Source organism: Phalacrocorax carbo, chromosome 6, assembly GCF_963921805.1.
Source record: "Phalacrocorax carbo chromosome 6, bPhaCar2.1, whole genome shotgun sequence".
NCBI classification, from domain to species: Eukaryota; Metazoa; Chordata; class Aves; order Suliformes; family Phalacrocoracidae; genus Phalacrocorax; species Phalacrocorax carbo.
The window spans coordinates 55,969,301-55,984,266 of NC_087518.1; the positions used below are offsets into that span (position 1 = coordinate 55,969,301).

The 14,966-nt window shown below is 46.2% G+C and overlaps 2 protein-coding genes across 2 annotated transcripts; both read right to left on the reverse strand.

Moving 5' to 3' along the window:
• Positions 1 to 527: 527 nt before the first annotated feature.
• C6H1orf52 (chromosome 6 C1orf52 homolog) lies at positions 528 to 3,083 on the reverse strand. Its single transcript, XM_064455442.1, has 3 exons — positions 2,596 to 3,083; positions 2,309 to 2,516; positions 528 to 1,087 (listed from the first exon to the last, which is right to left on the reverse strand). Exons 1-3 carry the CDS (start codon positions 2,860 to 2,862, stop codon positions 1,005 to 1,007), a joined length of 558 nt encoding a protein of 185 aa, XP_064311512.1. The 5' UTR covers positions 2,863 to 3,083; the 3' UTR covers positions 528 to 1,004.
• Positions 3,084 to 4,093: 1,010 nt separating this feature from the next.
• Positions 4,094 to 12,496, reverse strand: BCL10 (BCL10 immune signaling adaptor). Its single transcript, XM_064455441.1, has 3 exons — positions 12,327 to 12,496; positions 7,635 to 7,923; positions 4,094 to 6,523 (listed from the first exon to the last, which is right to left on the reverse strand). The coding sequence occupies exons 1-3, from the start codon at positions 12,420 to 12,422 to the stop codon at positions 6,156 to 6,158; spliced, it is 753 nt and encodes a 250-aa protein (XP_064311511.1). The 5' UTR covers positions 12,423 to 12,496; the 3' UTR covers positions 4,094 to 6,155.
• Between the last annotated feature and the right edge of the window lie 2,470 nt (positions 12,497 to 14,966).

The following is a 14,966-nucleotide window of genomic DNA, read 5'->3' on the forward strand; positions in this document are numbered from 1 at the left end:
CAGATTTCCGAAGGCACAGAAGCTTTATTTGAAAACAAACCTAGAGCAACCCTCCCTCCAACCCAGTTTTGCTGGTACTTTTTCATATTCAGACCCAAAAATCCATGCAGCAGCATATCACAAATGCACCATACCCTGATGAGCACTTTGAGATCACTGACTGTCTGTACTGGAATAAATACAATCTGGCAGTAAAGACTATCACAGCTTTGTCGCAATATTTTTCCACATAAATATCTAGATTCTATTTTCAAGTTTTAGGAAGAATATGTTAAATGCTTCAATTGTTCCTGCATCGCTTAGTCTCATGTTTCACTGATGCAGGCCACAGAACATCAAAACTAATTATCAAATATTAAACTCTGTTACTAGGTCCATGTATTTTTTCAGCTTGCAGCTGTATATTTATTAGAAACAAAACCCTGAGGAATCTGTTGTGTCCTAAGAAATACATCCCCGAAATGCATACGGTACAGAATTCATCCCTCCTATTCACCAAGCATGCAATGCAATATTTATACCGCAGGTGTTTTCACATGTAGTTTTATTCCAGTGACCTATTTGCAGTCTTTACATACATTTCAAAACAATGTTATGCAAACATATCACAGGACACTACTTAAAGAATCTTTAGTATATACTCCTTTATAAAAGGGTTTGACACAATGGAAAAGTCAGTCCAGAAAAGCTCACGTTACCAGGTTTCTTGATAAACAAAATACCATGAAGTCCTGTAACGTGCATGAGCACAAGCATCCATCACAACGGATCCCTCTTCCAAATCCCTCTTTTAAATAAACAGGTTTAAATTTTGTTCAGTAGACGAGTTTCTATCACGACACTGTCCATTTAATTTTGTGCTTTCCAAAAGGCAAGCATACTACAGAAATAGAATTCCCTACCCAAGAGGAGAGAGAAATTCGGTAAACATGTATTTGTTTCCCATTCCAGCAGGGGAATCCACGTTCGTTGAAATTCTCATGGCTAAATCCAGGACACCCTGCTTATACCTTCTTCTTCTTTGCCTGCTCCCCGGAGTCTAGTTTACGTTTCTTAGCAGAAGCTGGTTCATCATCTTTTTCATCATCTTTAAATAAAAGACAGAGTTAATCAAAGTCAGCAAAGCCAGTATTTTTGCCCTAAACACCATCCTCGTCTCAGAACAGCTGCCTTAACCACATCTGAGGTGCGTGGAAAAAAGACACAGTAGTTTTAACCGACAACATCCTCATCTTTGGCATGCGGAGAATATGTGGACAGAATAGGAATGATTACTTGTCATTACTACCACAGACTGTTGAGGATAACTAAGAAGCCTTACTATGCTACTGTACAGTACCTGTTCTAAAAACCTAATTATTTGAATAGATAAGACAAAAAGCTAGAAAATCACATTTAAAATGCAGGAAATAATGCCAAGGTCAATTAACAGTTCAGTTTATCTTCTTATTCTTTGGATGAAGATTGACTAAGAGAAATGCGAAGGGGCGGGGGGGGCAGGAAGCATGCAAAGGAAAACTGTCCCTGGGGAAGGAACACCCAGAAAACAGGAGCAAGACAGCAATAACACCTTCCTTTGGAAAAGGTCTGCTGACAACTTTACCAGTGAACCAAGACACTATCGTGTGTTCTGAAAGCCCAGAATTTCTCCTTCTGCTTTTATTCTCCTGGTTGTTACTGGCTACTCTTTCTCCAGCAAGTTTTAAAATAACTAATTCTTCCCTCCTGTCAAGTACTTCTGTACTTCCTAGATTACCATTACAGCTTGTACCATGATTAAAAGCAGAGGACAGTAAATATTTTCATCAGTAATCTGCCACATGGAAGCTTTATTTAACTCCCCTCTTGGCCCCCAAGTTTTGTAAACATTATAAAAATAATCTGTCCTGCATCTACCCCTAAGGCAAGGCAGCAGTGTTTGAAGAAGCTCTCACTCCACTTTCTGTTTTAGCAGTACTGTGACTGAAGCTGTTAGTTTAACTACAGCTCTGCAGACTCTTTAAACATTGCTTCTGCTAATGACAGCGGAAGGGGAGCAGCGGGGTTGCGTGAGAGTCTATGCTGACCCTAGGAAACCCAGAAGACCCGCGCTTAGGCCCAACCATCCCCGCAGCCTTCAGCAGCACGACCGATGCACAAGAGGCCAGAGCTTCCCCGCCGTCCCGGGCAGGGAGGGCTCCAGTCACAGGCCCCTCACAGAGGCCACCCACCCTCCCTCCCTCCCTCCCTCCCTCCCTCCCTCCCTCCCTCCCTCCCAGCTCGCCTCCCCGCTCCGAGCAAAGCACCGCCGCCTTCGCCAGGGCCTCACCCGACTCGGGCGGCTCCTGCTCCTCATCCGGCAGGAACCTGGCTTTGCTGGCTTGCCGGGGCGCGTCGTCGCCGTTGTCCTCGTAGATATTGGACCACTTTATCGCCATGTCGATGGCCGGGGGCGGCGGGGGCTTCTTCTCGGGCGGGCTGTAGGTCTCCGGCGGGGGCACGGCGTTGGTTTTCCACACCTTGAACTCCTTGGGGGGCTGCGGGAGAGAGCAGGGCACCCGTCACACCGGGCCGGGGCGGCTGCACGGCCCTCCCCGCCGCCCCCCGGCCCCGCACCTCCTCGGGCGCCCGCAGGACGCGGCTCTCCCAGTCGATCTGCTTGTTGAGCGGGTTGTAGAGGAAGGCGGGCGGCTGCGACACCCTACGGAAGAGCTCGTCGGGCGGAGGCAGCCGCGGCCGCCGCCCCGGGCTGCCCCCCGCCGCCGCCGCCGCGCCGCCCCCCGCCTGCCGCTCCTCGGGCTGGGGCTCCTCGGCCTCCGAGTCGGAGCTGGAGCTGCCGTAGGCCGCGAAATAGCCCAGCGGATCGCCTCCCTCCGCCGCCATGGCGGGGCCTGCCGCCGCCGGTCCGAGCCGCCCGCACGGAAACCGGGCCCCGCGCCGAGGGTTCCGGCCTGCCGCCGCGCCGGCAGGGCCCGCGGGGCCCCCACGGGAAAGCCGCGGCGGGGCTCCGGGCCTGGGTGTGGGCGTGGGGGGCAGTTCGCGCGTGGCGAAGGGGATCCCTCCGGAGGAGGAGGCGGCGGCGGAGGAAGAGGAGGAATGGAACAATCTGACCTTTGTGCCTGCGCCGCGGGGCTCACCCCAGTGACTCGGGGAGATTTTCCCCCTCTGAGTGACCAGAGAGAGTCAGACATGAAACTGAGACAGCCTCCGTTTCTCCTTTTGTACACCTGCAGGCCCAAGCGGAGAGAAAAGGCGTTCTCCTCCGAGCGTTCGCTTTGAACGTCGCCTACCCAGCGATAGCTTCGGCAGCCACCTCGGCCACCTTTACCAAAACAGATTGTTCAAAGCTGTTGGAATAAGTTTGTACTAGGCTTCTCTCATCAACAAGGACCGTGTATCTGGGTTTGCATCAGCTAAAATACTTACTGGTGCTGTTGAGGTTACTTGCACTACCAAGGAAGCAGAATAAAGTCTAAGGAAGGGGCTTTGGTTATAACATGATCGATTCCTTAACTGCAAAGATACTAAACTGGGTCCAGCTGATCCCCAATAATCAGTACCATAATAATTATTTTGAAAGAACCCCCACACACAAAGTACGATGAAAACAACCACTGAAGTGAGGCTCCACGGTCCCTGCAACATTTGCAAGTCCTTTTTTGAGTCATACTCCCCAGCGCTCAGAAGGTTTTGTTTCTCCCCAACTATTAAAAATAAAAAAAAATTACAAATCTTAAATTAAGAACAAAGTCAATATATGCATGGCTGGAAGCAGCACTTCCCCCATCTTTAAGAAGTTGAGCAGTCCAGTCATTTAAAAAAAAAAAAAGCAAGAATCAGGTTAGCAATACTAGTCACGAACCACAGAAAGTATAGTTAAGCAGCGCAGGTCTTCATTTCACGTGTGCGTTTTCCCTATGCGCTGCTCTTGAACGCAGTCCTACAGGCACAGGTGTTTTGTATTAAGTCAGTCTTTCCACCAAAGACAAACCTCTCCAGCAAGACAATGAGAACAAAAGCCTCCTGCACACACAAAACCAAAACCACACGCCTAGATACTGGCATGAACTGCTCTTACAACAATTTAATAATGAGAGGCAGACAGGAAAACAGGTAATTATACAAAAGAATTTATTCCAAAAATTGTGATAAAAATATTTCAATTTTTTTTTTTAAAAGGCATGTTATAAACACTTGGTAAGATAATACATTCATTTAAAGTCTCAGGTTAACAGGCTCCACTGCGGGAGCGGTCCCTGCACAGGCAGGCGTGCTGCAGGCTACGCAGCGGGGCAGGCAGCATGGCTCGCGCGTTTGGATTTACAGCTGCGAGGCCGTCCTCACCCTGAGCTAATGCTCTTCTTCAGTTAAGGCCAAGCCTGCTCGCTCTCGTCCACCTACAAGAATCCAAGAAGGGACACAAACCTAACCACAGCTCTACATGGTTACAGCAGGCATTTAGACAAATCAATTTGGAGACATCCTGAGCATGTGCAACTGCAGCCCAAGTTAATGGAAGAGAGGGATTGAAACCCTAATTTCTGTTAGAGAGCAAAATTTTGCTTGCATATCTAGGCACTTAACTTCTAGAGTGCCTTCTAAACCAAGCAGTTTTGTTGAAAAGCATTTTCACCATCCTGACAGTCTATGACCTTTGATGTACACGAGAAAAACAAGGATCTTTATAAATACTGAAGAGAAGCCCACACCTCTACCGAATGTCAGCTATTCCTATACTAAGTATGGGGCATAACCGAACATTGCAGTTCATTTTAAGCTACTTTCAAAACCAGAATAAACACAAAAAAATGTAGAGACTATATTGCGGTCCTGCAGATGGCCTGTCTCCACAAAAGGGGAACACAGTTTAGGAATATTACCTGGGTTTGAATTTGAGTGGAATTACATGGCTACAGAACTGCACGAGGGCCAAAATAATTTAAAACGTTAAATACAAACCTATCCTCTGACATACTGAAAACATCCCGTCACTTTAAAGTGTAGTACTACAGAACACAACCGTACACGTTTCCAAGGAAGCGCCTGCCTTTGCCTAGTAATTTTAAAGTGGTTCTAGGCCGACTTCATAAAAAGCAGATGACAGCTCAGGAGTAGAGTACGAGTGGAATACAGCATGTTACATTGTGTCAAGAAATGAGAACCTTCCCATGTTGAAATAGTTTAAAATGCATTTGACTCCAAACAATTTGAAATGTAAACTTGTCTGCTTTGAAGAGTAGGTCTCTGAAGTGCAACATTTCCAAGAGTCCTTCAGTTACGGACACTTGTTGCGACAGGACTCCTCCTCCACTTACCTACTGGGACAAAACACACAAGCTTTGCTCCTTAACAGCATTATACAACAATATTATCTTACAGCTCACACGATGCTGTTACAGCAGTTTACATTCCTTTTCCAGTATTGATGAGAATTTATACTTAAAGTGCATCTCAAATCAGAAATCTCTAACTAATATACAAGAATAACATGCTAAGACTTGTGGAAGTATATTTGCTAACTGAAATCACTGCGATACCGAGTGCCTTTTGATTTACTGGTAGGACAGAGAACAAAGTTCAGACAATTAAGAAAACTTCTTGCAAATAAGTATAGCTACAGATTTGGCCAGATTGGGTTTCTTCTTGCAAACGGAGCTGCACACACATACACAGAGGGCAGAATTTACCCTGCAGAGAAATGCTTAATTTGGGAAATGAGTTAAAAGCTTGTGGGTACGTGAGCTTAAGCTTTTAGTTCTGATTGTTATTTTTCAATACTCAATACTTTTTCCTAACCATCTTTCCCAATTCACCCGTCACAGAAACTTTAAGAGAAACAGGCTTGTTAGTTTTGGTAATAATCAAAAAATCCATTTGTTCTATAACTGCAGCTTAAATACCTGCAACTAAATGCAAATCTTAAATACATTGGTTTAAAAAACAAACCTTTGCTGGTATAATACATGACCTTTTGAAAAAAAGCTCCCTAAAGAACATAAATCAAGCAGCTCCAGAGTCACCCAATTACAAAAAAAAAACCCCAACCCCTCCTTAAAAACAGTAAGTAACATAGATTGTTTTTGCTAGTTAGCAGTTTGAAAACATCTTTTTAACCTTTATAAGACATCACACAAAGTTTCAGTACCATTTGGATGAACAGCCAAAAGTCACAATGTTCACTGTGGTTGAAGAGAACGCGATCTTAAAGGCAAAAAGCAATTGTCACTAGAACTAGTACACGGTTCTTGCTGCTCTGCCTGGAGCTCGGCGGGGAGAGGCGGTGCCCCGGGGTCTCCAGGCCCTGGAAGGGTGGCTGAGAAAACAGCACTCTCTGCATTTCCCATCTCTGCTATCGGTAAATTCATTGAATGAAGAGAGACAGCAGACACAAATGCGGCGGTGCTATAATCTTCTTCTGGATGATGGATCTGGGTAGATTCTTTGTCTTTTGTTTTATCAAAAAAATTAGATTCATCAGAATATGATCTAGAAAGATTATTTGTTCCTCCATACAGTGAGGTCATACAGGTGCTGCAGCTTAGACCTAAGACAAAAAACAGAGACTGGAGTTAGTGACAATATCGTACATTCTTAAAACTGTGCTCTGATTTAATATCACTAACATTGTCCAAGATCAATTGCCTGCATTTTTAACAGACTAACCTCTCATCTCACCTGGGACATCCCAATATCCATGTCAAATGAAAAGAAGAAAATACATGCAGGTTATCTAGGCTGATGCGAATGATTTCTTCATATCTCTGCATCAGCTACTGAATTTAAGCTTAGTGTCAGGCAGTTACTTTAGCCCTTTGACCTACCTTTTGATAAGATTTTTCTCACATGGTTCTTCAAACTTTTAAACGCTTCAGCTACATGGTTTTACTCCAGAGTGCACTGCATTTGAAGGCTGTTTTACCCGAAGCCAGAGAAAACTTCAGGTCTTTCACCTCTTGGGTTAAAATGTACTACTTCCTTCTGTATTTCTCTTTTGATGGGTGTTGGAAGGGGAAGTAAGGCTTTTGGTTTAGAAGGCTTATATTTACTTTATCTGCCTTCAAATATGAGTACATATAGTCACTTCAAACTTTGTGCATCAACAAAACCTCTCTACCTGTATGAAGCAACACATGCATACATTTGGAGTCTCTCATTTTAAGTTTTGGCATTGAAGACATGCAGGAGGATTCCCCTCAGGTTGCATTTGCCAGCTTATCTGCTGCTGAGGCGCGGAGATGAACAAAACCAGAGCATCCTGCCACTGCAGTAAGTGACTTCAAGGGAAATACAAGGTGGAAGATAACCACCTATTTTGAGTTCTGAAATAAGAACCTCACAGAAAACAAAACTGAAACATGAAGACAGGCTTATCCATCATAACAACACATGATAGAGTTTTTTTGCAATTATTATTTATGATGTGTTCAGATCGGAAAAAGGCAAAGCCAGGACACATGCACTAGGATCTTAAAGCCAAACTGGTGATATTTCCAAGAATGTTGTCCCAAACACTAGAGGAAACAAAAAACCACAGCCAAAGAACACCAAACCCAACCCGTCCTAAGAAACACGAGTTAAAGAACTGTTGGAGTTTCGTTTTGCAGACCCTCAGAATAAAACTCATGTCTTACAAAATATTATTACGAACTTCTCACCTTTGAGAGCTTCAAGTTTTTCGTTTTTGACTTTCAACACTACATCAGTTATCTTTTGTAACAGGAAGTTTTGTGTTCTTTCTCGTCTGATAGATTCGATCAAAGCATCTAGTCCCTTTGGGTTTTCTGCTAAGTAGTCCAATAACTTCCCAGTTTTTTTCCTACTGGAAGATCGAGAAGAAATTTCTTCTGTGTCCTCTCTAGTGAGTATTTTCTTTGAACGTAGGTAATCAAAGTGTCTCTCAGCTATGATTTTATCACAGAGGTAAGGACGCATCCTTTCTAAGGCCTGAAAAACAAAACAAAACTAGTATTAGCCAATCTTTCAATTTATTTAAAAGCCTGTATTTGAAATCTATGTGATTTTGATACAGGTTAAGGAAATAACTTTTAAAGCTGCCACTGTGTTACCTACCAGAATTTTTTCTTAATGTAAAAAAGATTTTTTAAAAAAAAACATTATCTAATTTATTTATCCTTTTCATTACCTTTTTTTGAGTGAACTCAGGAGTTTTAATGCATGTTCACAAGGTGAACTCTTACTGCAAATCTTAGTTATATCAAGTCTGTGGTTATCACATTTCAGAACATTCACCAAGTAAAAATGAGAAGAAATCACACCAACAAAACACAACAGCACCTACTCACTTCGTCTAGACACACTCACTCTCGCTGACTACCCAATCACCACATTTCCATACTGTCTGCACCCATGAGGCACAACTCCAAAGTACTGCAGTTATTGATGTTTTCTGTACATCGAGTAAAAGCAGTCTCAGAGCAATGGCATGAATACACTCACAGTTTAAAAGGTTCATTAAATAAATACCACTACTTACAAGTTCAGCAGATCACTGGCATCCAAAATACATGCCCTTTCATCCACAGATGTACCTACTCTCAACAACTTTACTGACTGCTTTTTGTCCTCATCTGACGACTCCGGCAAAAGCAAAATGGCTCTACCTGCTGCAGCGTAACTTCAGCTTACAAGCATAAACTGGTTGCTTAAGCCCTCTCCATAACCAGCAAAAAGAAAGAGGTGGAACAATCTGCCCGCAGGAGGGAACTCCATCCGTGGTCTCAAGACCCCAGCGCGCAGTCTATTAACGCTGGGTATGATGAGGCAGACACATCTGCCTTGAGCACTTCAGCAGCAGTGCCACTTTGCATCTTCAGGAACTGTAACGCCCAGTATCCGATCACGTTCCCTCCGAGATCTTCCGCAGAAACATCCTACCTTTTGTAACCATACTCAATTCTAACCTACCAATTTATTTTGGAGGTAATTTTATAGGAGCAATGTCAGAATTAAAGACTGCCATGTTACCACTTTGATTTCCTCCTTGGAAGATCAAGTGCCCTCTCCTATATCGACCAATTTATTTTACAGTTATAAAAAAAAAAATCTCCCTCCACCTTGTTCAGAGGGTACATCCAAGCACAAACATCACCAAAATGTACGTTCAATCTGCACAATAACTAGCCTGCTTGATACCAACATCAAAACAGAATTAATGCATGTGCTACAACTCTCTGATTTCAGTATCTGCTGCTCTGTGAAGATCAGAGTCACAAACGACATCCCTGTGCTTGAAAAACAAGCTCTCGTTTTATGTAATACTACAAAATTGGCAGTTTCCTCCCACCAGCATTTTTCACTGTGCAGAATTACACAAGAAGTCAGATACCCACTAGCTGAATATTACTGATGTGGAAAAACTAACGCCCCCAAGTCTCATTTGATTCAAAAAATGACAAAATAAAAAATATTTGAGTGCCAGAAGGAAAAGCATCTTTACATACAAGTCACGTGAAAGGATGGAAAGAAACAAAACTTCTTTCCTGAAGAAAGTTTTCAAATATCCTCCTGCTTTTTGAGATTAGATTCCCTAAGAGCAGCATTTAAAAATTAAAATTTGAAAATGACTGTTTGCTTATAGACATTTACTAGCTCAGTAAATAGAAGCAGAGGAAAAAGCTAGATATAAGAGACACACTTTAAACATATTTCAAACAGCAAAATACTGTCTGGCATGCTGGTGCTAAGGAAAGCACCACTAGCTCTTGAAGAAAAAGCTTCCTGGACTGCTCCACTAAGTACAGCAGAGGATGAATGTGTTCTTCTAGTTGCTCTTAGGATCCAACAAATACTCGCTGTCAACAAACAGCCTGTGGTTACACAGTTTTAAAGAAAACACCAGATGAACACACATGGAAGAGAAAGGAAGGCCTTTGGCTGCAGACTGTCACCACTAGATCGAATACAATGTAAAACTGAAAACGTAAGGGTGCAGCTGCATGGCAGCCAATTTAAGTGCAAGGAATGCTCACCCCCTGTGTGTTCCTACCCCTTCCTTGGTGGATGAGAAGATCCAGTCAAGAAACTGTATTGGTGCTTTTGTTTCCCCTCCCACAGCCAGATTAGTTGCCCGATCAAGTGTAATGTGCAGTCACATCGCCACTAGTCGTGGCGGAACAACTACGGTAAGAGCAGAAGAGTGCAATGGTAGAGCTTATATCAACTTAGGCGGCTCCGGAATGCATCTTGAGTGTCCAACTGACCTCAACGACATCTGCAGCTTCCTCACAAGGGGAGGAGGAGGGGCAGGAGCTGATCTCTTCTCTCTGGTGACCAACGCCAGGACCCGAGGGAATGGCAGGGAGATGGGCCAGGGGAGGGTTAGGTTGGGTATTAGGGAAAGGTTCTTCCCCCAGAGGGTGGTGGAGCCCTGGAACAGGCTCCCCAGGGAGGCATCACGGCACCAAGACTGATGATATTCAGGAAGCACTTGGCCAACGCCCTCAGAGACACGGTGTGAATTTGGGGCTGTCCTGTGCAGGGACAGGAGTTGGACTCGATGATCCTTGTGGGTCCCTTCCAGCTCAGGGCATTCTATGGTTCTATTACTGCAACAAGCCCATGCCTGAATGGTTACGAATGTAGGAGGTGATACAGATTTCCTCAGTTCTCATAGAAATCTCATCCTACCACCAGAAGGATCAATCTACACACTCTGAAATGTAAGACAGTCAACATTTCAACTTTAAAAGAATCGAGTGAGTTGTTGAATAGAAAGACTATTGTGTTTTGACTAACATCTTCCTGTAGTGAATCTTTCACTATATGAAGTGTATCAGTTCTGAATTCCCCTCTGTACTATCCTTGTAGGTTAACAGTTTATGAGGGACACAAAGAGTAAACACATTAGACAGAAACTTTATATATACTTTGCTTTGTATTGATTATTTTTGTACGGCTCACTGTCTCCTTCACAGCTCTCAAATGTAAGACTCCAACCTTTATAATTCCTCCTGAAAACAAGTTTTCCTTGCAAGTTGGCTTTCTGAGGTACGCTGTCACATAATAAACACAGAACTTCTGGTAACACAGCACTTCTGTTGGAAGTGATCCTACCAAAGTTACTTCAACAGCTTTGAAACAGCCGAGTTGACAATAAACCAGCACTTTGTATCATGAAACCACAACATTTAAAATCTGAGAGAAGAAGCTCTGAAATTGAATTTACTGGATTGTATTTTGATTATAACACTAATGTTATTTTTTTCTAGGTATTAGATTTCCATTAAATCCTCCAATTACTATTGGAGGCGCAGTAAGATTGAGGGTTGAAGTGACATCTGTGAGATGCAGTCATGAATTCAGTCACCAAGAGATTAACATACATATCATGTTACATATATAGCCTGATTTAAGTAGTTCTTAATCCTTTTTTGGTGTAACTACTGCATGGTAACTCTTGCAGTATTACCCTGTAGCTCCACAGAAGCAAGTAATAACTTGAAACCCATGCCTCACAAAACTATGACAAAGCACTTAAGATTATGCACACATAAAGCTGATAAGAAACCAAAACCGAACACCAAACATTTATTGTACTTTAAAGGGACATTAAAAAAAACCTCCAAATAAGTCAACATAAGACACTGCAAATTACAAAACAGAAGCATGGGTGGTCAATAAATAATTGATGAACTGTGATTTTCCTTTTTTATGTTAATCAATCACTCGTTGAGTTTGGTTTAGCACATTGCTTGCTTCCCAGTTTAGCCAAGAGATAAGTAAATCCAGACCGAATCAGGATGAAGTCTTCCCTCAGATTCCAGACACAAGTGAATAAATATGGGGGGCAAATCAGGAAAATATATAACAAAAAGCCTCTAAAAAAAAGTTACCGATATTTAATCCAAATATTCACGGTCTATAAGAGAGAAACTTATTAACGCCAAGAGAAGCACGTACATTTGCAGCCAACCTTTGGATTCGGTGCCAATTACTCGTGCCTCTGCTCCCCCCCGCCTCACGTCGGTACAGAGACACCACGAAAAGCAAACCCCTGTCGCGCTGGCCTCAAAAGGCGGCGCGGGAGCAGCTGCTGAGGGGAAAACAAGAAAAGCCGAGCTTCCCGGTGAATGCTTGGCCCCGGGGCGCGTCGTTACCAGCCGCACAGCGGGAAGCGCCCCCCGAGCTTAGGGCCAGGCCCGCCCCCGCCCTGCGGGAAGGCGGCGGGGAGCCCCGGCAGGGTCCCGGTCCCCCCCGCCTCCGCCACCTCCCCGCTCTGACAGGGCTTCCGCTTCCCCCGCCCGGGCCCCGGCCTGGCCCCACCCCGCCCCACCGCCCTGCGCCCCGGCCTCGCGCGCTCCGGCCTCCCGGCCCGCCCCACCACTTACATCCTTCTTCACCTCGGCCATCTCGTCCTCCGTCAGCAGCCGCCCCGCAGCTCCCGGCTCCGAGCCCGAGCCTGGGCCCGGGCCCAGGCCTTCCATCGCGGAATGCTCCGCCGCCGCCACTGCTGCTGCTGGGGGAAAGCGCTCAGGGAAGCGCTTCCGGCCCGTGCCCCGCCCACGCACGCCAGATCCCCGCCCACGCACGCCCAACCCACCAATGGGCACGCAGGAAAGGGAGCGTGGCCCTGTCCAGTGGCGCGTGCGCGGAGGGGCACCGCCCACGCCTGCCCGTGAGGCGACGGTGTGTCTCCGCCGCAGCCTGAGGTGAGGGAGGCGGCGGGCCCGCCTCTGCCGGCCTGAGGCAGGCGGTGCTCGGTGCGGCCTGGCCGGGGAAGCCGCCCGGGGCGGAGGATTCCTTCCTGCGGTCAGCCCCTTCGGCTGCGGGGCTCCCTTCGCGGGTTAAGCCCTGCCCTTCCCCGGGGCAGCCGCCGCCCGAGGACCTGTTGCCCCCCTCACCGTTATAACCGGGCGCCTCGGGGCCTGGAGCCCTTAGGGCTACCGGCGCTCTGTGATGCCGTGCGGGAAGAATTGCGGGTTACCTCGGTGGTGGTGGACTCGTTACGGTGTTCTTGAGTTAAATGGCTGATTTGAGCCAACGGTGTACACCTGCAGCCCGGAAGGCCAACTGCATCCTGGGCTGCATCCCCAGCAGCGTGGCCAGCAGGCCGAGGGAGGTGATTCTGCCCCTCTGCTCTGCTCTGGGAAGACCTCACCTGCAGTGCTACGTCCAGCTCTGGAGCCCTCAGCACAGAAGGGACATGGACCTGCTGGAGCAGGTCCAGAGGAGAGCACAGAAATGATCCGAGGGCTGGAGCACCTCTGCTGTGAGGACAGACTGAGAGCACTGGGGTTGTTCAGCCTGGAGAAGAGAAGGCTGCGGGGAGACCTTATTGTGGCCTTTCAGTAGTTAAAGAGGGACTATAGGAAGGATGGGGGCAATCGCTTTAGCAAGTCCTGTTGTGACAGCGCAAGGGGTGATGGTTTTAAACTAAAGGAGGGGAGAATTAAACTGGATATAAATAAAAAAATTTTTACAAAGAGGGTGGTGAAGCGCTGGAACGGGTTGCCCAGAGAGGTTGTGGAGGCCCCATCCCTAGAGACAATCCAAGGCCAGGTTGGTTGGGGCTCTGAGCAACCTGGTCTAGTTGAAGACGTCCCTGCTCACCGCAGGGGGGTGGGACTGGATGGGCTCTAAAGGTCCCTTCCAACCCAAACCATTCTATGATTCTATGGTAGGAGAACATGGGGATTTACGAGAGATTTTGGGGACTGACAGGTCTCAGAACCCTGCTGCTGCGAACGGCTGACTTCCAAGGCTGCCGCAGGGCCGGGAGGAAGCCGAGCCACAAGCAAGCGAGCGCTCGCAGCCCTGTGTTACTCCTCCCGTGGCCGGGCAGCCCCATGCTCCTGGGCTGGGCACTGGAGGGTGCTGTTGCCCCTTCGGGGGATGCTGCTGCCGCCGCCAGTCCCGGCTTCTCCCGGCACTGCCCTGCACAGGAGCAAACTCTTAGAGAAAGGACAGAAGACAACATTTACTTAATCGGTATTTTTTTCAGCTGCCAAAGGTAAAACTCAGGCTACCGCTGCAGTCTTGAAAACTTTGTTTCCAGCAGTTAAACGTGTAAGTGTGTAGTAGAGGCAATCAGTACTGAGTTTTGCTGCCAGTAAGGCAAAACAACCAGTTTTACTGTATTTTGCAAAGTCTTTTTGCTTGATACACCTTGTTAAGGTGATCATACTTCAAATATTAACTGCAATGATACCTATTTTACAGTGCTAGCGTTCCCAGCTTTCCAATAAACACATTGGTCCTGCCCAGAACATTTAAAAAAATAAAGGCCTAGTCACTGTTCTTACCTGGTGACAGGGCTGACTTCTGTAGAGCTGGGTGTTTAAATCACAGCCAGTCTCCAAACGGGTTAGCAGAAAACACCCACCCAGCTCTGCTCCCTGCCACTGCTGTGAGGGATGCTTCTGCCCAGTGAAAGCTCCTTCAGATGTGCTCTCACCATCCAGCCCTGCGGAGCTGATTGTTGGTAACCTGGCAGCACACCTCTGCTCACAGCCCAAATCCTTCTGTGGTGTTATTCCCACCCCAAGAAGCCTTTGTTTGCTGTAGCACATTTGAATTCCTCAAAGCTGCCTGTGTATCTCTAGATTAAACATCTGAAATATAAAGTAAACAATTATTTATCTTCTGTTTTCTGCTCTGAGGGCTACAGGGCAGGCCATTGTTTTTTCAAGTCCAGGTGCCCACGCTGATCTTCCCTCATCTGTGCTAGGCACGCACAGTCACGGAGAGGTTTCAGATTCTCTGGTGCTTCCAGCGAGCTGATTGTGGCATTTCTGAGACAGAGACAGGCATCTTCCCAGTCCCAGCTCCTCCTCTTCAAGGTGAATTATACGTAGACTTTGTTAGCTTTGTACAATACTGCTGATAAAAATAGCTGTCGTGCATTGTGGATTTTAGAGTATTTGTTAATAACCTTGCTCAGTGAGAGGCGCAGTTCAAAGCCACGCAATGCCTGGAGGGTTAGTTAGGCTTCTGGATTGCTGAGCCATGTATGAGAGAAACTGAAATGA

Excerpts from the sequence above, each read along its gene's own strand:
- C6H1orf52 (XM_064455442.1), bottom strand. The coding sequence starts at position 2,862 with ATGGCGGCGGAGGGAGGCGATCCGCTGGGCTATTTCGCGGCCTACGGC. Across the intron at positions 2,517-2,595 it reads TCCTGCGGGCGCCCGAGGAG|CCCCCCAAGGAGTTCAAGGT; the intron begins GTGCGGGGCCGG and ends TCTCTCCCGCAG. Across the intron at positions 1,088-2,308 it reads GCAGGAGCCGCCCGAGTCGG|ATGATGAAAAAGATGATGAA; the intron begins GTGAGGCCCTGG and ends TTTTATTTAAAG.
- BCL10 (XM_064455441.1), bottom strand. The coding sequence starts at position 12,422 with ATGGAAGGCCTGGGCCCGGGCCCAGGCTCGGGCTCGGAGCCGGGAGCT. Across the intron at positions 7,924-12,326 it reads TGGCCGAGGTGAAGAAGGAT|GCCTTAGAAAGGATGCGTCC; the intron begins GTAAGTGGTGGG and ends TTTGTTTTTCAG. Across the intron at positions 6,524-7,634 it reads AAAACTTGAAGCTCTCAAAG|GTCTAAGCTGCAGCACCTGT; the intron begins GTGAGAAGTTCG and ends TTTTTGTCTTAG.